The 25126-nt window shown below is 38.8% G+C and overlaps 1 protein-coding gene across 2 annotated transcripts in view; it reads right to left on the bottom strand.

The window, feature by feature from the left end:
• ME1 (malic enzyme 1) overlaps positions 1-25126 on the bottom strand; it is a 173782-nt gene that overhangs the window by 53749 nt on the left and 94907 nt on the right. For both annotated transcript variants that reach the window (XM_038177167.2, XM_072036242.1), the window contains exon 6: positions 16936-17039. In XM_038177167.2, the coding sequence (XP_038033095.1) occupies positions 16936-17039 (104 nt within the window). The remainder of the gene's footprint in view (positions 1-16935; positions 17040-25126) is intronic.

Raw genomic sequence — 25126 nt, 5'->3', positions numbered from 1 at the left:
GAAATGAAAAGGTAGCTATGTTACATCCTGGTCCATACATCCTGGATACCCACAGAGATACTAGACTTGACAAAGAGTAATAGCTCGTGACTGAAAAGGGAGGCTGTTGTTGTGAACCCTTTTTGGTCTACTGAAAGAGCTGCAGCCTACAGCCTTAGGCTCTGAAATTGAATTTCATAACTTCCTTAGTACCACAGGAAACCTGACGGCTTCTCCACCTGTGAAACAGGGATGACAACATTTTGGTCTCTACTCGGTGTGTTAAAATTAAATTGCAAGAAGCTTGAAGTTAGCATTGGAGGGAAGCCTCCATGTACAAAGGGAAGCTACAGGCAGTGAAAACAAAGTTTTGAAGATGTTTGTAGAGATAGGAGACAGTTGTACCCCTAAGGCAGACACTGAAAGAGCAAGAGATGTCAAATGACAGAGCCGTAATAGAGGAAGACCACCACAGGTGCAAAAAAGTCGATTAATTATAACTAAGTAAAAAAAAAAAAAAAGAAGATAACAGTTCAAACGAAAGCCTTAAAATTCTTCTAAAGAAAGATCATTAGAGATTTTACTGCTAGTTAATGCCACAAGGCAAACCTGTGCTGCAATGTACACCACAGCTCTTGTCCCTAAATATATTTACTGTGATTTCACTGCCTGTAGGTCATGGTAGGATGTGATCTTAATGTGTGCTCTCTGCTCCCTTAGCCTTAATTTCTGCTGGAAACCTAGGCCTGGGGAGGGTGGGACCTGTGCTCTGCTCCAACAGAGGAGCAGAGGAGCCCCAGCTGTGGGACATGCCAGGAAGCACTTTGGTGCTATGGTTTCAGCCAGCAAGAGCATGACAGAGGCAGCAGAAGTCATGGAGATCGTGAAGTGATTAAATAGCAAAACCAATGCTTCTGGAAAAACAGAATCATGAATCAACAAACCAGAAGCATGTAGAAGAGGGAACAGTTATGACATAAAAGAATTAGAGATAATTTTAGGTAGATACAATAATGGGTAGGAGCACAGGTAGGAGTAGGACTAAACACGTCTCTCCAGAGAAAAGTGGACAGCAAAGGAAGAGGCAGAGATGGAACTTACAGAAGTCCAGGGGCAAGAAAAGGCACCAGGATGAGATACCACAAGAAGGCGGCAGCTACAGGAGGTAAGCAAAACCAGAAATATAATGGAGAAAACTGTGGAATGAGTAAGTCAATGAGTTAGTGCAAGGAAACGAGTGTTTCAGAACATTTAGGTCTCATTCCCACGATGACATAAAACTTGGGCACTGCTCAGACTGCTAGCACGTAGCCTCATGCTAGCGAGCTGCTGTAGCTGGTCTGCGGCATAGACAGCGTGATGGTTCCCGTGCTCATGGGCTGGTGAGGTGGGATGCTGCTGTGTTAAGCAACGAATGGCCAAGCCACATCAGAGCAGACAAGGTTATTGTCTTTAACAGCTTTTACCCCTCCAGGAAGGAAAAACTTCAGCAGACCACAAATAATTGCGCCATGACATTTAAAACTTAGCTAAGGCCTATACCTCGTTAAAGGGAAAAAAATTTGCAATTGGTCATTCTGGCATCAGTTGCTGGATCAGGCATGCACAAATCCACCAAATCTGGCAATTTAACTTTTTTTTTTTTTTTTTTTTTTTTGGAGGCCTTCATTATTTTTAATCCCAAGCACTGCTGTGATAGAAGTTGCAGTCACTTAGTAGGGCCACAGTTCAGTCACTCACAGTGCTCCTTACAGTCAGGAAACTCAGCTATTGTTTAATAGCTGACAGAAATACAAGCCACTGGTTGTCCTCTCACACAGCATGTAGCAGAGCAAAGCATAGAAAAAGGAAACATGGGGGTTTGCCCAACAGGGGACCAGCTCCTTCACTATTACATCCTTGTTTTGAGGATGTAAGTAGTGCTGCATTAAGGCCTCGAAGTGACACTTCTCAGCAGAAAAGTACTGGATGGACTTAGCTACCTAATAGCTAGATGAGCAAAAAAAGAAACCAAGTTTATTGTAAATGAAGGAACACAGGTTGCTGAAGATGCGATGATCCTTAAACACAGCCTCCAACCACAGGCACAGTCTGAATCCAAGAGCCAGCCACTGCAAATGAAGAGTGTCCCTGGCATGGATGGTGGTTAAGCTTATGGCTGCTGTGATCTGAGTGACATTTCACTATGACAAAAGCAATCTGTGCCAGCTCTATTCTGGTGTCAGCATGTTCAGAATTGCGAAGTTAGTGTACAGCTATTTACTGTTTGCCACGTATCTGACAAGTGAGTAGCATGCTAGAACCTGTTCTGCCTCCTAGGTCTCCCAACTTTTTAATGAAAACAAAGTTCCTATTATTTTTGCAACAACGTACTACGCGAAACACTAAAATCAAGAGAATGACAATTTTGCATGAAAATAATTACAAAAAAAAAAAAAGGAATTGCTTTCCATTCTTCAGATATTCTTCTGCAACAGAGGTATTTTCAAATTTTTGTAAAAACACTGATGATTCACCTTCTTTGTGCCTATGTTAAAAACAACTATATATTCACATTTGACTTCTAAAATTGGACGCAAGAGTACAGTTTGAAGTCTCCTACAATAAGCACTTGTTTCTTTGGGAATACTCAGAAGTCAGCCTTGGGTATTTCTCTTAGAATTAAGATTAGATTAAGCAGCTCCAAAGTCACTTCTGTAACTCAAGAGAAGAAATTAAATGGAAGTTTATACTAATAAAGCCCAAAGGCTTACCATACTGCTGGATAAAGTTAAAAAAACACCTCAAGCCTATCTAGTTTAATTATTGCTTGTTTTTAAGTTTAAGTCTATAGAACCGGGCCATCCTTCTAAATTGTATGAATCTGTTATCATCTTGGTGTAGATCAGCTCAGATAAATTACGTACCTGAAATCCCATTAAAACACCTACATGCAAGCAACAGCTCCAATGATAGAAATGCTAAGGCACAGCACATTTCTTGAAATCCCAACGCCCAAGAGATGTATCACTATGTTTATCAGCCAAAAAGAGTCCCTTAGTTCGACTTTCTCTTCTTTACCAATCACAGTAAGATTTCTAACTGAGAAAGAAGGCAAGATGACAAAAAAAATGATGACATTCAAAAACTTTTATACTGTGCAGTGTCACAGTAGTTACTGAAGCTGAAACCAGCACAGTGGTTTCCTTTGGAGCCAAGACTTTGTTCTTTGTCAAGAATTCATGTTGTCCTGTGTTCTGTGAAGTGGTTATTTGACATTGCCTCTGCTCTTTAAGCTAAACCTGCTGCCAACAAGTCTCAACTGAGAAAACACTACAGTCCCAGAAACCTTTCCTACTTCTTCAGCGCATATTAACTCCTCATTCTCAACAAGCTGATCTCCTTCTTCCAAATATAGGCTAGAAAAAAATGTTTTAACACCGAATTATGAAACAAAAGCATATTGTGCAAAAACTTGAGTCCTACGGAACAGCCATTTTCTTGTCTGCAACTCTCACGTTTTCTCTGTAACACACTTTTACACCAATAGCTGCTATTGCAAACTCTGCTCTTCTGATATTTCGTAATACAATAAAAGCTCAGAGAATTAGAATGAGCTCTACAACACTACTTTTGGGACACCACACTTCACAGCAGTACTGAATATTTGCATATGATGCCTTGAGTTCAATGAGAGCGTACAGGGAATGACTTTAAAGAAAGCATGACAAGATTTTTTTATTATGAAGTGAGAGTAAAGTCAGTGATTTTAAGCAAATCACTTTTTTATCTGCTGCAATATTGCTCTTGTTCACGTACAAAATTTCATCTGTCTCCATAACGTTCAACAGATCTTTTGCAAATAAAACAAGTAAACAATACCACAGTAGAACTTGTTGACTAAATTTACCTTTTAAAATTTCTTAATTTATTGAAGTTTGTGTTTAAAACTATGGAAAAAAGTATCAAACACTATTTGCAATACTTACTAAGCATGGAAATGGCATTCTGACCTAGCAAGCTTAGCCTCAATTGTTTAAATCAGAAGTATAACTGCTCCCTGTATCTGTATGTTTAGCTTCTTTGAACAGTCCTGTCTAGATTTCTTAATTTATCATCACACTAGCTATAAAGGCAAGCCTTATTTAGCACATACCCTACATGAATTAAAAATAACAACAAAATCACATCTCCCACCTCTTACCACATTCCACCTCAGTTTTCATTCCTGCACCAAAGCGTACCTGTCTATAGCTTCTTTTGAAGCTGCTTCTTTTGAACGTGTCAAGGACAAAATCAAAGTGATGCAAGTTCTTGTTTTCAGAGATGGGCAAACAGGAGATGTCTGCTCACACGGTGGTAATCGCAGGTGCGATCAAACAGCACAGCTGCAGGTTGATTAATTCAGGTGGAAGCTTATTGAAAATGCACAGTGAATGGTCTACTCTATGATTCCCCCTTTAATTTTATTTTGGATTTTTTGCAAACAAGTCACTCAGATGTCTTTAGGATAGGGGCTGACAGCATTTGAAGGTGGTGCAGTTACTGTGATAGTACTTGGCAGCTGAATCCGACATCGGGATCACATCCATTATTCCCCAAGTATATCATTTTTTAAATGGCCATCTTATGACAATCAGCCTATGCTGGCATTTTAGCTAAGAGCAACATGTGAGCAGCTGGTTCCCATTTTGAAATCTGATTTGGAAAATATACCAAACCAGCTGCACTCAGTTCTCTTATCCTGAAAATGCTGTTCTTTAAAAATATTTTCCATATATAATTTACAGCTTCTGTACTTTTCTGGCAAAGAAAAGAAAACAAACCCTAACACTGTGTAGTCTGGCTTACGTTGAAAAATCGTTTTTGTTTAAACAATTTTAGAATCATTAACAAATTTAATAGAACACTTCTTTGTAGCTGCTGTGACATTCTTAAATCGGCTGGTATAAATGTGAAGGATCAATGATTTAATTAGCTTTTTTTTTTTAGTATAATCCTGTGGAGTGACTGCAGTCAGACAGCTGAAGATATGTAGTTTTCCAGAAGTCAAACATATGCTCAGATCATAATCAATTTTTCAGAAGAGAAGATTAATCAAAGCCTTTTTAATAAAAATTCAATACTGTAAAAAGATCTCTAAATGTCTGGACTATTATTTCCAGCCACAAAAACGGACTCCATAGGTCTTTAGTTGACTCCATGGCAGACAAATGCAAAACCTCTAACAAGATGGGGTTTCTATTAAAATAAGCTAAAAAACAAACAAACAAACAACAACAACAAAAAACAATTTTAACGTTGCATGACAAAAATATATGTAAACAACTGGACTTAAAAATATTGCTAAACTAGGATAGTTTCATAGTTTGGTAAAATGTGTGAGATATGAGATTACTGTGAGAATTGTAGGATTTCACAGACTTGCACCACAAATGTTGTCTGTCCTTAAATACAGAACTATAAACCCAGATGACAAGTAGGAAAAAATATGCTGGCTAAACACACTCAAAACTTGTACAGAACCTGAAGTTAATAGAAGTTTGATTATATGTAGCAGTTGATCACTTATTAAAAGAGTATTTTTCCTGATTTTTTCTTAATATGCTTTCAGATTTGTAGACTCTCCTGATATTAACAACTGTCATTACAACCTTTCAGTTTAACTAACAGGCACTAATAAGCAGGCTCCTATTCATATGTTTTTAAAAGGCAAAATAACTCCTGGGCGTGTTCTCTGGACCAGAGGTCTATCCTGAGCAGGAGCAGTGATGCCAAGTGTCTATGACATTAAGGTCTTTAAAATAAAGAGAAACAAAAAGAAGTAATTGACTTTTAATAGTACAAATTAATTACAAAGCAATTATAATAAAATTTATACTATAATTTAAGAAAATATTTTTAAAAAGAGTATCTTCTGGAAAAAAAGGCTTAGCTAGTTCTAGTAGTGTACTTACGTTTAACTCTATTTTTTATTAAAATCTGCATAGTTCATTTTCATCTAACCCTGCCAGCACTCTCCTTCCAGTAGCCATTTAGGCTTGATATAAAGCAGCAACTAGATGAATTAACTTTGATGTTAAAATCCACCAAATTCTGAAATAAAGTTAGCCAATTAAGTGATACTTCTCTTGCAGTTTCCAAAGTGTAATGTTTGAAACAGATAACTTTCTGGTTTTGTACTAAGCTAAATCCCATTTTTAGAAGGAGAAGTATCAAAGTAACGCTGTGCCGGAGATAAAATTGTAAAGAATTTCCTTCTGCATGAGCCAATGCAGGGACAGCAGTAGAAATTCTCACCCCTAATTATTCAAACCTTAGAAAAATCTAAATGAGTAAGGGACTAGAAGAAAAAAAAATCTGAATTATAGAAACCCTAGTACGTTTTTCAAAACATTTTCCTTTTTTTCTCTCATGTACACCCCCAGTTATATAAAGATAACCTACCAGTTAACTCTTATCTGCTTCTGGGGACACAATCAGCAACTGTGCAATTCCAGTAATCCAGTTATTCATACACATTCCTCTAAAATTACAAAGAACTTTTGTAATTTGGTAATTAAACGCATGAGCTAAACATATTCCATCATTTACTCAGGCTTTGTTAGCACTGGCACCACTGTGGGCGTCAATGAAGTGTCAGTTAACTGCACTTACATATGGTAGTGGGTCTGAAGTGTCCTATTTCATTTTTTAGCCATTTCCAGGCTAATATTTTTTACAGTGGTGTATAAACACTAGTGATTGCTAATGCAGAAATAAGATGTGCATCTGGAATTTCCAAAAAGTGTCAAAAATACAGCAGACACTAAATACTGTCTCATTACCTCTACGTTAAATAAAAAGACAATGAAACAGTAAAATAAATAAATTGCACTATCTTGCAGCTCAAAGCAGCAATCTTTAGCTGCCTTCAATTTAGCAAGCTCTCAGTATGCCTTGTTGGCAGGAAAGCAGTGTAGAGAGACTGCGGAATTAGGAGAGAGGTAGCTCTAAGCATTCAAAACAAGCCACGTGCAAAATCTGCACGCACCCCTAATTTTACCAAAACTATAACCAAATGTTTGTTAGGTATAGTTGTATAGGTGGAAGGCTACCCCAAAGGATAGGGTTCTCCTCTATTTGCCAATAGTCCTGTCATGCAACAGTAGGAAGGTCACTCAGAGCCAGTGTTTGAAAGCCTTCAGGCACCTAGAGATAGAAATAGATGTTGGGGCTTGATACAGATGTTTAAAGACAGTGCAGTCTGAGACACGCTTGGGTATCCACAGCACCTGCACAGAGTTGGCAGATGTGACCGAGAGCATGTGGGACAACTAAAGTACCTGGACCAGTAGCTGGATGCCTGAAAGGGTACAACACTGGACACTTATGTTTAGGCAACTGGATTGTGCCCAAGAGAACATCTAATTCCGATTTTGTCATCTAACGCTCCAGTTCCCACCTATAAAAGGGAAAAAGTATTACTCTGCAACAGTTTTAAAGGCAGTGTGACTATAAGAAGGCCAGACCGCAAAGTGGTTAGGCAGATTTGATGGAGGACACACTGGAGATATTTATAAGATTGAAAAAGAAAAAAGTCTGTAAGTAGGATGTTCTTAATATAGAAAAGACTTAATTTAAGGTACTCTACATTATTTTTAAAAGGATCATACATATGGATACTGACAATGTATTCAACTCAACGATTCATCTCTGACATGCTTTCTGATCCTAGTCCCAAATCCCTGGCAGACAGTTCTTATCATAGGATTTGCACAGCTGAAAGACTGATATGGCCATAATCTCAAGAAGGTTAAATACTTCTATTTTACAAGTGCCATATCATTTGCAAGCTTCAGTCGGTTATGTTGCTATGGAAGGTCAAAGGGATTACTGCTGCAGGTTCTAGGATGCAAAGGGAAGTCACTGAAATTTGCACTGCAATTTCTGCCAGTGGCAAAACAAGTTAGTAACATCCAAATGATGAATGTGGTTATGCCAGTGATATTTATTAATGGAGTATTATTTGCAGGCAATTGGGCAGCAGCAATGTTTACAGACCTTGGTAGACATAAAAAGAGGGAATTATTCTTCAAATACATGTCACAATGGCATTGCTCCCAACAACGACTGACACTTAGGTGTTAAATACCACCAAAGTCATAGGGAAGTTCTTAGATGTTGTGGATCTGGATAAGCCATGTGCCCTCCTGAGAAATGGATTAATTATGATTAACTAAAAAGCCATGGTCCCACCAGGCCTAAAGCAACATCTCTTCTATATCCTCTATACATTCTTAAATGTTTTGTATTCCACATTTCATCTGAGAAATGCTGTTTACTTTAAATGGAGAACCGGTCAACACACTGACATTAACCTCACTTTGCAGAAACTGCACTGCCTTAATCATTTTTCTATCATGAAGCACAACGGAGAAAAATACCTGCAGTTCCAGGAGAAAGGGCAGGATTGCAATTTCCAAGCTTTCTTCCTATCCCTGTGATACATAAATCTGCTTGTTAGTGTCACAGAGTAACTCTGAAAGTTGTACTCAGGCAGATCAGCAAACTACAAGTACTAGTAATATTTAATCTACGTCATTGACCCAAGGTGGTCAACAAGTCCTACGTTAACCATGGCCCTCTGTGGGTCCAGGCCCTCTCATGAAGGGCAGCATTGGCTTGGTCAGGGTAGAACATCCAGTTCAGTCCAAGATGAAACTCTGACCTCAGCAGTATCTTCTGCCTCCTGCCCTCCCACAGCAGGGCATTATTTTACCAGCAAACCTCACGCTATAGAAGTCCTGCTGCTGCTAGCAACCTGCAGGCCCAGCTGGTGAGCTGCAGAGGCAACCTATGGACCGATTCACTGCAGTACATCAGGAAATTTAGGTGGAAGCAAGGGCAGTTGAGATGGAATATGCTGAATAAATCATGCAGTGTCACGGTCTAGCAGGGCTAAAGGGCCAGGGAGGGATGAAGTGCTGAAGTACCTAATCCCATTAGGCAGACTGACAGTGAAAGAAGGTTCTCCTAAGAGTTGAAATCCAGATAGAAATAATTCTTAGCATTTAGTAGGAGAGAGACAGTGATGGGCTAAGAGGGACAGATATCTCATTACACTCTGATGTGAATTTAAGTCAAAAACTTGATATTTAACTTTAGCAGAGTTTCCAAAGGGGGGAAAATGAAAAAGGAAACTGCTGCTTCTGACAGCCTGGAAAACTCCTATACTTCTGTAACAACAAGATAAACCGTGTTAAAATATTACATTCGCACAAATTATTCAAATAAATCAACATTCACCCCATTTGCCATACAGTTGCACGAGCTTACTTCTACTTTAAAATCCTGGCCACCATTTTCTACAGCTATAAAAGGGGAAGGAACGTAACTGAGATTACCCAGGCCTTTTCCACTTTAAAAATCCCTTCTTAAAATAGTTCGGAGAAGAAAAGCCTGAGAACAGTGTGTTCTTCACTTGTTGGGTTTTGTTTGACTGCAGTGAGTCTGGGACATAGCTGAGCATTATTAGAACATGGATATATCCCATTGTGAGCTCAAAAATCAGTTTGGGTACAAGAGGCATATTAAATATACTAAAAATACTCCCCTGCTCTCTCTATCTTGTCCCACAAAAAAAAAAAAACACAAAACAATATCCTTCCCCCCCTGAAGTCTGACAATCTTACTATTTTACTTTTTTTTAAGGGATGAGCGATGAATGAGGTTTTATTTCTTCAAGACTCCTCTGCTGATCTTTGCTAAGAATTTCTCTGTGGTCTAGCATTATAAACAATAAATAATAACACTCTTTCTACAAATAAACTTGATGTGAGTAGAGTCTGTCTATCCTGCTATGATTTCACTTCACTGACAGATTCACTTTTCCTTATGGCACTTACTGGGTTTGAAAAGGTTGTAAAGCATATATTTGTGTCATTTCCAGCAATCAGATACAATTTAGTTTGCAGTAAAAAAATCACAAAATGAATATGTAGAAGTCTTTACAGCTGTCAAAAGTTACCAATGACAAAATCCCCAAGAGATTGTACACCAGAGGCACAGTTGTCAATGCAATCTCTGCTCCTTGGCTCTTGCCTGTTCTGCAAACTGAGTAAAGCAAGGTTCTAGGAAAAGCTTAGTAAAAGTTCATGCCTCAAAAGAAGGAATAGTACATACACAAGGAATAGCACTGGTTTACGATTTAGATGTCCCATCTTTTCCAAGCTGGATTTTAGAACTGGAATAGGATTCATTAGCATAGTTCTACTTTAATTTCAATTTATTTAAAGGCCAAAAAAAAAAACTGGAAAAAAAAATAATACTTGCACGTGCAAATCTCCCTGAGCTTCCACTGCCAAGGGCTTGAAGCTTGGGCATTAGGCAGTACTGTACAGACTTATCTCTTGTGAGCAACTAACCAGATTATTTGACAGCAAAAAGCATTGCAGGAGATCTAGAAAGACCTTATAATTGTGTTACAGGAGACCCAGATTAACTCTACACATGAAATGAAAAACCTAGTCTGATTTAGCCTTCATTTTGCCATGGGGTGACCCTTAAGGAAACGAAATGGCTACCGAGGCCTTTGCAGCTCCACAGTAAGGCAGCGCATCCTGCTTCTCACTGCTGTTTTGACTGTCACTTAAACCCTGACTATTGAATATTTATATTTATTTCTTACTGCTCTGGCAAGCTGTCAACATTTTTTAAGAGCATGCAGGAGAAAGGAAATGATGAATCAGAACAGTTTATATCGCTGTGAAAGCTGACTGTGGTTTTTGGTGACAAGGCCGAGGCCCTTCCCTTGCCAAGGACATTGATGGAAGAGGACTCAACTTCTGCACAAAACACTGGTGTTTGGGAAATGATGACTGTTTCTCTAGTGACAAGAGAGAGAGAGGGTCTTATTTTTAGCAGAGACACATTGTTATTGGCTATTTATAGAACAGAGCCAAACAAAAGTCTTAATCTAGCTCAGCTCCATTATGTTAAGCTATAAAAGTGACAGGCCCAGAGATGCAACAGAAACAAAAGCTACTGAGAAGGATGGATAGAAAACATCATTTTGGAAGTAACATGTACACATTTTCCTAGTTAGCTGAGGCAGTAATCAATCCAGCAACACCTGCAATCTGTTTTCAGGTTCCAGTCCATGAAAGCACAAATTATTTTTAAAGAAAAATGAGAAGGCAGATAACCTAGTAAGTATCACAAATCAAATATTTTCACATTTCTAAGTCCAGAAAGAAGAAAAAAGACAAAATTTCATGGTTGGTTTTGGCATTAGAGAAAGCAGGACAAAACCTTGTGATGTAGACTACGGTGTAAGAGAGAATGGGTGTAAAGAGGGATTTTAGAAGAAGGAAGCAGAATTCAGATGTCCTGCTGCGAAAGGTCAAAGCGGGCTGGTTCTGTCCCTGAGTGTCAGCCAACTATCTATCACCCAGCAATCCAGTCTGGGAAACTGTCCCACCAAAAGAACTAGCAGGAAAGAAAGGGAAAAGGGCTACAAGGCAGCAAACAACAAAAAGAATTAACTGTCTACATTCTTTTTGTGTTGGATAGTTTGTAAGGATATTCATACTGGGGGGGGGGGGGGGAGGATTAATTAATCTGTTCCCCATTACTTAATGGAATATACATAAGTAGAGGCCTCCTACCCTACCCGGCCTTCTTTTCCAATCCCAGAGTCCCCTGGATTTGACAACAGAAGAAACAGTAAATGAACATCTCATCTCAAAAAAAAAAAAAAAAAAAAAAAAACACAACAAAGTGGAGGTAAGTTGCTTCTCTTTTCCTCTGACATAGGCAAACCCAGTTGTCTCCAAACAGCGGACCTCAGCAAGCACCACTGCTTGGGGAAGGGTTCAGGGCTCCTTAACAAACTTCCTAGCAGTGGCATCATCTATTGAGAATTTAAATGTTGCAAGTGATAACAACTATAAATCATGATTAATCACAAAAAAATAAGATTTTCCTCAGGCAAACCAGTGCAGCTGCGACAATTATGAGGGCTACAAAGATAGTGAAGTATCTAGAGCACAGGCAAATTCAGGAAGAACACAAACACATCAATGACTGGAAATGAAATGGAAGATGTGTTCGAAGAACAATTTTATCTGCGGTCAAGGCAGTGATAGGGTTCTGCTTAAGCATCTACCTTTCTCCTATCCTGCTGTCCACAGTGATCTTCACAAGGATGGTAATGTTTACAGAATTGTGGAAAGAAAAGGTAGCCATGAACTTGAAACATTGACTCAATGAGCCTGAGTCCCACCGAAGAACAAAATCTCAGAAAAAAAATCTCAAAAAACAGACAGATCTTCACCAAGTCTGCCATAGGAGGGAGTTGTTGCAGCAGTATTTCCTTCTGTGCTCTCTGAACGTCACTCTCACTTGAACTATATGGGAACATAGAGGCACAAAGCAAGTCTTGGTCTTGCACCACCGCAATTCACAAGAGGACACAGGCACCGATGTCCTTGTACTCACAATCTGTGCCTGAATATACTGTCAGAAGCACTGTGTGGTCCAACCACCTCCTTCATGATGCACAGCTCTAATTACCTTTTATGTTGATGTCTTGCCAGTACATTCTCTTGCCAGAAGTAAGGTCTGTTTAGAATTAATTATTTACAAATTGAATTATATTCCAATGTAATCTACCAAATGAAAACATTAAAATATTTGTGTATTTTTCTCTTGTTGATTTATAACTCTTACAGTTGTTTTCAAAGTTAGATAAACCTTACTTACCATAAAAGACTGTTTTAAAGTAACACATGATGTGAAATGAAACGCCGCTACCATCTGTGAATAATGTAATCAGGCAAATGAGGAATAATGACTACATCATGGTAATTTAGGACAGAACATACAGAATTACAATTGTCATCAGCTTGATTTATAGATCACAAGCTTAAGAAAAGCACAGCATATAAAAGGCATGGAGAAGGGTTTAATTAAAATACGACTACGCAATGGAACACATATGACCCATGATATTACTTTTCAAGGATCCACTGTTATTGCACCTTGAAGTGAAACTGAAAACTGTCACCATCACATGCATACCAAAAGATAATTTCAGCGATATTTCAGTATGCATCACAAATCCACAGGTTTTAGCTTATAATAGAATAAGAGTTCTACGCAACTCTTTGGGGTTGTGGTAGGTCAGAAAGGAAACCATCTACCAGAGTTACACGATAGTACTTTCTATTTCCTTAAAGTTTCTTGTCTGTTCACAGGCCAGAGGTACAAGTCAGTATTGTCCCTCCCAGTAGTGGACATTTCCCTCCCCATTGCACGGTGGCTTCCATTGGGCATGATCTGTAGCAGAAAGCAAGCTGCTAGAATGCTATTCTTCCCTACTCTGGCTTTTTTTTTTCAGAGGAGTTCAAGATAGAGTTATCTTTACCAGATGTGTGAAAAGGAAGTCTCCTTCAGAAAAAGGGAAAAATTTTCCAGAGCCTTTAAATCCACTTTTTGCATCAGACGAGGAAAGTCCCTGTTATTAAAAAGGTGCTTTTGTCCTCTCCCCTCATTTCTTGTTCCATCTCTAGTCTACATATTTTCCTCTCAAGTGTTTCCATAATCCCTTCACTGTTGCATATGAATACCTCTTAGCCATTGATATATTTCTCTTTGCATCAGTGCAGGCAAGTAGGGAAGAAATAGAAAGTGGAATAAAAAGATTGAGTTATTTCTTCTGGTTATACAGGAAGTCTTGGTGCATCAACCCCAGCTACCAAAGTACTGTTTAGCAAACTCTCCTCTCATTTTTTTTTTTTTTTTTGTAAACATAAATATTTAAGAACAACTTGTCATTTAGAAAAATTCACTTCTGTATAAAATGTTTTATCACACATTTCTCCATAGGGTAGAACATAACAAACATTTCTGAATAGGTTTTACAGTTTGATTTACGTTATTCAGTGATGAAAATATCTGTCTGTTTTTTCTCATGTTATAAAACATTCCTTCCATTTAGAATATTGTTATTCCCCTAAATTACTGCACCAACACAGAAGCAAGAAACACCTGGTAACATCCTCAGACATTCTAGCACCTGCCCACAGAAAGGGCAGCTGCTGGCACTAGTAATAAATAAGCAGACAGATACAGATATAGGTAAATAAATAAAAGCTGTTCACTGGCTTTAAGCCAGCAGAAATCCAGATATTTTCCATATGTTTCTGCCTTCTCACATCTGGGAAAAAACACATTGTACTGGTTTCATTCTGCCACGATAATACACTGGATACTGTACCAAAACCTTTTAGCAATGGATGTTTTAAGTCTTGTTTGATTTTTAATGCTGATGCTTTCATAAGTAATTTTGATTTATAAGAAGAGTTTTTTGGAGGTGAATAGCAGTGAAGGCAAGAAGGGGAAAGTATCATAGTTCATGAAATTATACCTTCATATGACATGCTTCTTTATAAAGTACTTTATTATGTGCCATAACATTTTCTCTATAAATGATGCTGCACTATCTTATAAAAATGCAGATTTTCAAGGTTTAACAACCAATCCAGGTGATACACATGTCTAGGAAAATTCCCCTGGAAGCCAGTAAGAAGCCTGTATAAAGTGCACTGCCCTGTATAGCTGGCTACTTCCACACGTTCCCAGCAAAGTGGCTGAAACCTTACTCCTGGTTGTAATAGCATTTGGCTTCTTTGGAGAACTATGAGCACAAGAAAGATCTAAAATAGGTATTTATTATAGTATTCCAACTTGCAGTCTTTTCTCTTTAATATATTTGTCCTCAGCTTTAAAGTTTGTCTTTAAATCTGTCTTATTACAAAGATGTGACAACTTTGTGCTTTGTAATGATCATGGTTATGTATGTCTTAGAGGTGAATACTCCATGGTTCTGAAAACATGACGATTGCCCCAGAACTTCTCCCATCCTCTGAATTGATTAGGCAATATCAAATAAGAAAGCCTGTTCTGGAGTACCATGGCAATAACTGCCAATAAATAAAGCTAAGCTAAAATGTAACTGACCAAACATGACTTGTAAAGAAAATACTCCTCTGTGAAAGAGCCAGCAAAAGGCTAGGGAAAGTGAAAAGAGGAAAAACGTCAGAGAAACTTTCACAAGGAAAAGATAAGCAGCATTCACGCAAAGTATACAATTACCTAAATCACTGCAATAGCTGGCAAGAGAAAATAATGCACAATAAATCAAATCACAGCCTGCACCTTTAACAGTCAGATCCACAATACCAGAACTAACTGCAAGCACTGGGTCTCCTAGTGACAAGCCAAACAGAAATTTTAATTTAGGAGCATATGAAATTGAACAAATTTCATAGGAAATTTAAACAAATTTTGTCTTAGCTGCATCACTTCTCCCTTCATCTTATCAAAAGAGTATCATAATCAATTTGAATGTTGTACTACAGCCAAAACAACTTACAAGTAAAACATACAAAGTTTGAATTATAAATGCTCCACTTCAAACATGAAATAAAGGACACCACTGTAGACCACGACAGATTTAGTTGAGAACAAAGTGATCTTTCAGAAGGTCAAGCTAACATAAATTGCTAAAAATTACTCAAAATAATAGTTTTAAAGATGTTTAAGTAAAAAGAACAAGTCAACCAGACCTTCAGACATTACTGAGATAACACTATGCTTGATCCTGATGATTTCCTTCAGTGTATGATTTAGATGATTTAAAATGAACTATATTTGATTTTAAAAACAAAGTGTGAGTTAGGGAATGTTTTAAGATAGAAATTCTCAAAACTCAGTCCACAGAGAGATTTGCAATGGTCCAAACCTTCCATGAGGGAGGTGGAAATACACCATTTTTATCTGAAAGAGAATACTCAAAAGAGGAGCAGATGCATTACAGGGCAGAGCCAAACCAGCAAACCATATATCAAGAGCAAGGGATTCTTAGCCAACTGAGGGTGACAGGGAAGAGTACAGTAATATGTGGAGGAATCTGTGCTTCAAGCATGGGAATTAATACCCCCACTTGCCCAAGTTTCTTTTACACAGGAACTAGGGCAAGAAGAACAGAGGTTGTGCATATCCAGGGAAAGTCCCAGCATGGAGTCAAAATGTGGAAGGGGCACAAGTTGAGACCAAGGACCTGGAAGGTATTTCCAGGTCCCACACCTCAGTCCTGGCTTTAGAGTTCACTTCAGACACAGACAGAGATCATGTTTTGTTAAGGATCCTGCTACTTAGGCTATTTTAGCTATGCAGGTCTAGAACTCCAAATATTTTAATGAACAAGGAAAATGTAAGCTAATACATTATTTTACATGAAATGTAATATTTTATGCATCATGTTCTAATAATAAATTTAACTACTTTCTGTACAGGAGAAAAAGAGGCAAGAAAAAGAGATGATTTAGTATAGGTTTATATCATGGTATTTAAAACCAAAATACTAGAAACTTAGTCCTGTTTTAGTTTGGATCAGGGCACAAGCAGGGGTTGGTCATCTTGTTTATTTATTTTTTAAATAGGGAGGGGGAGAGTCAGTACAGAGCGAATGTAACCCTAAAACCTAGGGAAAAAGAACACGAAGACTTAATCACAACTGCAAGCAGGCAGCAGAAACAGCCTTTGCCAGGTACGATTGCTTCTTTCAGACTTCTGGCATCTCACACACAAAGTCGGGGAGACAGAGAAAAACATGTAGGCACTGCACTGGGCATAGAAAATTATTAGGCAAATACAGTCCAAATCTCATAAAATAGTTTGAAAAACTAGTTCACTTATCTCAAGATGAATTTTACCACTCATGCAGAGAATTGCAATAAAAATGCGATATTTAAGGCAAGTTAGAGACAGCTGATCATCTTATAAAATACAATGCTCAAAATAAAAAGATCAGGAACCTAGCAACTATGTTGTCATCGTTCTTTCTTCCTTTCATAGTTAAGGACATTTATTTCTCCCAAGATGAAGTTCACAGTGGAATTCTCCAAGGAATAACACAAATATATCACATACCTTGAAGTCACAGCTTCCATGAATTCATCAAGGAGATCATCATAGGCTTGACCTCTGATTCTCTTGTGTCTCAGCCCAATATACAAAGGATCTTTCAGCAGTGCCTGTTAAAAAAATGTTTGAACTACTAGATGAACAAGTTACACTACTACATTCTACATTAATAAGAAGGGGGACAACAATACAGTGTTTGAAGATTAACCCAAGCATATGAAGTACATATCCATTTATCCACCTCTATATAAAGACTGAAGAAATGCAACAAAGAGATTAAAGAAACAGCCTTTTGTATTGAGGAAAATGGATACTCTGGTATCAAAGGAAGGGTATTGTTTCCAAGTGAAAAAGTAAAAGTTTAATCTAGGAAGTCAGGTTTCAAACGTATCTTTTAAAAAGCTTTAGTTAGTTCTTTTCCCTTTTTCCATTACATCCTGACAGCACTCTGACATTAAAAAAGCTGTTTTCTTTACTTTTATCTTCATGTTTCACAAATGTCTCCCAAAGACATAGTCCATCATTTCAACTGTGTTGACAAGCTGATATTCAGATAATGTGCTGCTTTCTAAAATTCAATATGCGAAAACATAAACAAGTCATTGATCTTATCCTTACAGCTTTCTAAAGTATCAGTTTAGACTATAGCATTCTTCATTTCAGTTATCCATGTCCACCATTTGCATACAGTTCTGAATTTTTCTATGCTTAAAACTTGCAGTTTTTCTTCTTTGAGACCTCTGATCCAAACTTTGCTCCAGGACCACAAAAACACCAAACCCATTTAACTCCATGTCTTCACTACCGGACAGTTTTATTTTGGTCTGATTTGTTTCCATGTAAAAATTTAGAAACTTACTAGATGCATTCAAAGTGTTCTGTAATTCCTTTTGACAATTTATTCCAGAAGTTCCCTGACTCAACACCTTCAGTGGCTCTCCCAGGATCACACACACACAGACACTCTGCTATTACATTTTACAGACCTCTGAAAACAAGTAAGATAATTTCTCTGTTGTATCTAGTATATAATCCTTCCACACGTGGCCAAACAGCTTGCAGAATTAGCCAGGAGCTTGACTAAGCACTTGTCATCTGAAAACAATTTCCAAACCCAACACTGCTACAGAAACCTGTACACCAACTTCAATTAAGAAGACATCATAAAGAAAAATACAGACCGCCTCTCATTGCCGGAGAGAGCCTTCAATGAGCAACACAAAGTTGTACTGGGTTTACATGGTGAGGTTTTGGTAGTGGGGGGGCTGCAGGGGTGGCCTCTGTGAGAAGTACTCAGCAGCTGCCCCATGTCAGATCAGAGCCAGCTCCAGACAGCTCCAAAAGAGACCTGCTGCTGGCCAGAGAAGAGCCAGGGAAAGACACTGGGTGGGTCTCTGGGAGAGCAGATTGAAGAAAGGGGAAAAAACTGCTGGGCAACAGCAGCTGGGAGAGAGAGGAGTGAGAAGCAGCCTGGAAGACACCAAGGTTGGTGAAGAATTAGGGGCAGGAGGTTCTCCAGGCACGCAGCAGGCAGTTCCCCTGCAGCCTGTGGAGGAGCCCCCGGGGGAGCAGGTGGATGTGGCCTGGAGGAGGCTGCGGCCCATGGAGAGCCCCCGCAGGAGCAGGCCCCGGGCCGGAGCTGCAGCCCGTGGAGAGGAGCCCACGCAGGAGCAGGGGGTCTGGGGGGAGCTGCCCCCACCCGTGGGGGCCCCGTGCTGGAGCAGTTTGCTCCTGGGGGATGGACCCCGTGGGACGGAGCCGTGTGGCAGCAGTGCTTGAGGAGCTGCTGCCTGTGGGCAGCCCCCGCAGGCTCAGCTGGGGAAGGACGGCATCCCGTGGGAGGGATCCCATGGGGAGCAGGGGCACAGAGTGACCGTGAGGGAGTGGCGGGGACAAAGCATGAGGGACTGACTGCAGTCCCCAATCCCTGTTCCCCTGCACTGCTCAAGGGAGGAGGTGGAAGAGGATGGATGGGAAGACGGTGGTTTTAGTTTGCTTTTAGTTTCCTAGCCTGCTAGTGACAGTCAATAAATTGTGTTTGTCTCCCTATGTTGAGTCTCTTTTGCCTGTGATGATAATCAGTGAGTGATCTGCCTGTCCTTATCTCAACCCATGGGGTCTTTTCATCATATTTTCTCCCCCTTTTCCTTTGAGGAGAGGGAATGAGAGAGTGGCTACTATGGAATCTAGCTGTCCAACAGTGCAAAACCACCACAGAATATTTTAGAGAAGTGCCTAAATTCTTTTTACAGTTCTTTTATGTAGTAGAACTGAAAAACCCTTGGGTCACAAGCCTCAGCTGAAGACTGATAAGAAACAAACTACTGTGCTGGTCTACAGATAGTGATGTTTGTTTCTGCCTCACTTTTCTTTCCACTTCAATAAAAAACATAAAAGATATCACTTACATTAAAAAAAAAAAAAGATTAAAATGTTTTTTCTGAAATGTTGCTAAACACATCACCATTTCAAAACAATTTCTAATGCATTACTTATAGATTTTCAGAAGATACACAACATTAGCTCAACTGATTGAACTGAAGAACATGTAAGTTAGAACTGAAATTAATTTGTAAGTGAAGGTAATATCACTATATATTCATAATTATTTTCATTCTTTCCTTCACCAATTCTATGTAGCATTCATGTTTGAAGAGCATATTCTATGGCTAAAATATTTTTACCTCTTTTTTTACACTATTCTAGGCATTCTAGCAGTAAAATCACAATTACGTATCTATTCCAGATACTGCAGGAAAATCTGGCAAGAGCTGGATGCTGGGTACCTTCTAAAGTAATTTTCTCTGTTGCATGCTCTTCTGTTTTTATACAATCATTTCCAATTTTGCAGTTAAGAACTATTTCTGGAATGAGTTTTTCATTCCCATTTTGAGTTTCCCTAGCTATTCCAAATAACCTCTGGAAAATCTGACATATCAGGGATAATTTTATTTCCCTAGGAGATAAATTCATAGGAAATGCAAATTAACTTTTTATTTTTTATTTTTTTATCAATGTGAGACCTTAAGATGAGTTTGGAAACCCTGTGCGAGCTGCATCGTGCTTCCCACCAGACGGAGCAAGCAAGGCTGGAAAGCAGAACCGCCAAGCAGCAGAAGCCTCCCCGCTGGGCATCTCTGTCAAGAGCATCGCAGGGGAGCTGAGAGACAACAAGCAAAATCCCACTGCCACAGCTTTCCTAGCTACTAGTTGTCTGCTGCTCTGTGTCCTTTGCAAGCACATCGCATGCTCCCTGGTCCAATCCAGATTAAGGCAAATTGTTTTTTCCTAAGAGGCAAATTGATTTTTATTTATTTTTTTTAACACACTGCTGCAAGACTTTTATCAAACAATCAGTCTGTGTTCTCATTTGCAAAATAATACCCAAAGAGGAGGAAAGGAAGAAAGAGAAGAAGGGAAGGGAGGAGGGAAGGAGGAAAAAAGAAACAAAACATATATCTTTGCCCCCTTTATTTTTAAAATTCTCAAGATGTTTCAGAAACTTCACAGCCAGACTGAGTCATACTGATTGCATCATGAAGGCAGCTTATGCTGGGCAGTAATTCTGTAAAAGTTCAAGAGAAATATGTGTTCACATTTATGCTGTCTTTAAAAAGTGCTAAATAAGCCACAGACCTGCCTTGAAACATAGGCTCTTATCTCTGTTATACCTCTTTTTTCATCTTAAATATATGTAGGCATTTAAATCTATAGCTAATACTAAAACTCAGAACTCCAAAACAGCTCCACTTATAAAGACCACTATATAAATGTATTAACCTATCTTTTCATGTAGAATACTGAAAACAAAACAAAACAAAACATTTAACTCAGTGTTTCTGGGGTATGTTTAAACTTCCAGCCTGGGAAGTCTCACAAGTGCAAACAATTAATTCAGCAACACATCGCTGATGAAAAGCTTGGCCAGCTATATACCAAGAGCCTGAAATTCCTTTACAGCTCAGTGCTTTCTACTTCACAAACGTTACAGTTTGACAAGAAATAGCCCAAAAGTTCCTTTATAGTCCTGTTTGGAACAACCTATGAAGAAACCCAGGGCACAGACAAAAGAATTAAACATTTGACAAGTGAAAAGAACAGTGGTCATTTCTGAGCTCCGAGTGGCAAACCATTGTGGAGCTTCTCTATTTCCAAAAGGCGCTGAAGAATGAATAAGCTGCTTAAGCACATTATCCTGTTATTCAGGTCAACACCATGCAAACCGGGTCCCCGGTTGTTTGGTGTGTTTTTTTGTTGTTTGTTTTTTTTTTTTTTTTTTTAGAGTGTTCACACATCTTGAGAGATTAACATTTACTATCGACTATTTCATGGCTTTCAAAACAGATCACTGGAGAGAAAGTTCTATACCACAATCAAGTGTGTCAAGCTGACATGATGATTAGGTACTTTTCCTCAATGACTTGGGTTTCTTTTGTTCCCCAACTTGTTGTCAAAGCTTAAACTTTGTTTTGTTCTTTTGGAAACCTAATCTCCATCGAAACATAACTCTGCTTTTGCTGGTTAGTGGGTTTGTTATGCATATTAAGTGACACTGGAAAAACTGGCACAAGCTTATTTTTAGGCACGCTTATTCTAAGGCTAAGAAAAAAGTCCTAAAACATTAAGGTTTAGCAGTGTAGCACACTGAAGCTTTAATAGAAATAGGAGTTTACAAGAAGAAAGGGCTTAATAGTGGCTCTGGTACTAGAAAGATCATATAGATCTATTTAGATCTTTAGCTGTGTAAAATAACAGAGTCCTTTGAAGCACCACCTGAGCATATTAAAACCATAATGACCTTTAGGGCTTTAAGAAAAAGTCAGGTCGTTTATACCATCTTACTTGTGCGCACTTACAGTAAAGAGATCAGCAAACCATCAAAGTTCAAGCAAGGCTTGAGCTGTGCACCTGGCTTTAATTTATCTACAAAAGCCAAAGCAGCGAGAAACAGAAAATTGCACACACATATTTCATCAGGAGAGAACAAACATGCGGAAATGTCATCTATTCTCAAACTTGGCACCAAGAAGTTCTTTGGAACAGATACATATTTTTGTGTGTAGCTTCATGGAAAATTGGAGGTGAAGAACCCAGAGCAGCAAGACACTGAGCCTTCCCACTCACAAACATGTCAGCAAAGAGCAGCCAGACCTCTCAATGCCACCTAGAAAGTATTTGGTGTACAGTAATGCTTCAGAGCAGAAATTCCCCCCATGACATTAAAAATGTCCAACCCCTCCATTTCTACAAATGGGAAATGATGTGCATGGAGCCACAATTATAAAACTGAAGGGGAATGACAGTTGTAGGGAACATCAGAAATGCTGTGACAAAGACATGCCTCTTCCCAGAAATGAAAAGCATTTCATTTGGTCCAGTGAGACACACAATAATGTAGAAAAATGGAGGAATGCTGCTGCCTTCTCAACTCTTCGTATTTTCTTACATTAAAACACTCCAGATTCTTCCTGTAAAGTTCTTTTTGTCTCAGTTTTCACAGATTGGGGAAGGGCTGATGAGCACAGTGGAATTTCTGTTCTCCAGAAAAGTTGGATGCTTCAGACCTCTTTTTTGTTTCCACTAGACTGAAATTTCACTCTATGTGAAACGTCTTCCAATAAAAGAGTTCATCAGTAAAAAATAATGTCTAAGTTTTGGACTTACCACTCGCTTCTATCAAAATTAATTGCGTAGTAATCAATCTGCATTCGTTTAAACATGGGGTTTGCAAGCAGTAACATGCTGAATCATGATTTTCTGCCCTGCAAGAACTGCTTACAGCTGCAAAGTGTTTTTTATGGCATTAAGAAGAACATATAAAATTTTGTTTCCTATTAGACTAGGAAGCCTTTTCTCTTTAACCGAGCTTTTTTTGAAGTCTGAAATACAGGATGATACCCTTAAAACTAACAGATTCTGTGTTTCCAAATGCTGACTGAATTTCAGATTCATTAAATCCTGCAACTAACACTGACATTAATTGGGTTTGAGGGTGTAGAATGCTTTGTAAAAAGAAGCTTCATAATCAGGTAATTATTTTTTTTTCTTCAAACTACACTTTCCCCCTTACATATTTACTAGGAAGACACCATGGCCCTTCTTATCTGAACACAAGACCTTTATCAACACATTTGCAAACCACAAGGGAACTTTTGGAGAAGTAAAAAGGTTCCTTATCCTCTGTTTCTTCCCAAAAGGAGATGTTATATTTGGGACGAGCTAACATCAGCTGCATGCTGGTGGACATGTCCAACAGATAGATACCACCTACGGCACAGTTGAACTAAAATAATAAATAAATAATAAAACCCCACTCGTAGCAATGAAAACTGCCCATTGGCAGACCTATGGCAGTCCAGAATTTAAAAGATGATACATTCATAATGTTCCTTTGACATCAATCTATAACACAACTTTTCAGGGGAAGAATTTCTGTGGAAAAACATTTATAGCAAGGATATTACGCACATTTGAGAGTTTGAAATAGAAATATTTATTAATATTATGATGAAGTAATATACTAACGTGACAGAAAAGAAGTTACAGTACTTCAAATTTTGTTTAAAATATTTTAAGGTTGTGTTAAAAGGTATGGAGAGTATGTTCTCTTGCATATGTGCATAATGATCCTATCATTTCGCACAGCTAAACTAGACTTTTTCAGTTATTTTTCCATGAAGAGAGTCTTGACTCAGTCAGCCCAACTTGCTCTTTCTTTTCATAAGACTGTTTATCTACAGCTTGACCTTTGCATCCTTTGCTTGCCTTCTGCTCAGGAAGGTTATTAATTTCTTAACCTAAAGAGGAATTAGCAGTCAAAGCTTTGACTCGCACAAGCACTTAAGCCCATTGCTTGTACTGTAGAGCTAGCTCCCACACACGCAGACAGCTTTGCCCGGCTGAAAAACTGTCAGTTCCAGTGAACTTTAATTAAAAAAAAAAAAAAAGCAAGACTATAATGACTGGAAAAAATGCTTCACGGAGGAATCTTGTAACACGCTATGAAATTACCACAGCCTGTCCCTGAGCAAGAGGCTGCACAAGACCAGACCGTGCCAAGGACATTCTGTGGCCGGCTTCCGGCGCATGCATGTGGCACGGGATAAAGGGCCCAGTGTGCGAGGCCTGCGGCCGCGATGTCTGATGGGTGGCTCCATCCACAGCCTGCCCACCACCCTCCTCGCCTGGTCATGCAATGTGTAGCTCCCAAAAAGCTCTCCTGGGAAGCCAAAGCCCACAAGGCTAAAATTTACCATGCCAAAAAAATGTCACAACCTATGTGAGCAGCCCATGAAGCACGAAGTCCAAAGAGAAAAGGTGCTGCAGCCATGAGGCAAAATGAACCTGATTGTTTTTGTTGTGCTGTCAGCTCCTTGTCAGGCAAAATAAAAAGCTCAGAGGATTGTTGGGGTGCCAGGGGCTGTGGTGTTGCTCTCTGTTTTAAGCCTGCAAGGCTGAGTCACTCTGAGCTTACTTCTAAAATACTGGAAAGGAGAAGATACGCTTCAGAAAGAAAAAGCTCACCTCACCATTTTCAGGTATAATTCAAGATATCTAGGCACCTTGAATTTCACAGTGCTGGTTGCAGCCAGGTGCCAATCAGTGATGCATTTGCCTTAGGAAGTTCCTTCCAAGACTGACTTTTCCATTCCCAAAAACGTGGAATTCACAGGGACCCCTGAACTACTTTTTAGATTGCCTCTAACATTACAAGTAACACACTGCAGCTACACTAACTGTATATGTTGCCATCCTTTATACTGAATACTAAAAATGAAATTTTTAAAAAGGCAATAATACATCAAGTGAATGATATATTTTTTTCAGAACAATTAGGTTTTTGCTCTACCTGCTCACATTTCCAATATACTGTGAAAGAGATTCACTAACAAAAAAAGATGCAGCTATTCCAGTAAACTTCCATTACTACTAAAAATTTCTTGAAGTAAACTTAATTGCAGAATCCAGTTTAAACCACTCTGTACACTACAGCAGCTTCCAGTTAGAGAAGAGCTGCAAGTATAGCTCAAGAGATGAGCTATATGAGATGACTGAAGATGAGCTATAGGAGATGACTGAAGAATACTCCAGAGTACATCATTGTCATACAACAGATGAAGTTAAAAAAAAAAAAAAAAAAACTTTTTTTCCTGGAAATTTAAATGCCACTGGAAGTTCTTCTGGTGAAACAGCTTAC

This window comes from Anas platyrhynchos, chromosome 3, assembly GCF_047663525.1.
Source record: "Anas platyrhynchos isolate ZD024472 breed Pekin duck chromosome 3, IASCAAS_PekinDuck_T2T, whole genome shotgun sequence".
NCBI lineage: Eukaryota > Metazoa > Chordata > Aves > Anseriformes > Anatidae > Anas > Anas platyrhynchos.
Note: the sequence above shows the minus strand (reverse complement) of the source record. Positions and strands in the feature narration are given on the sequence as shown.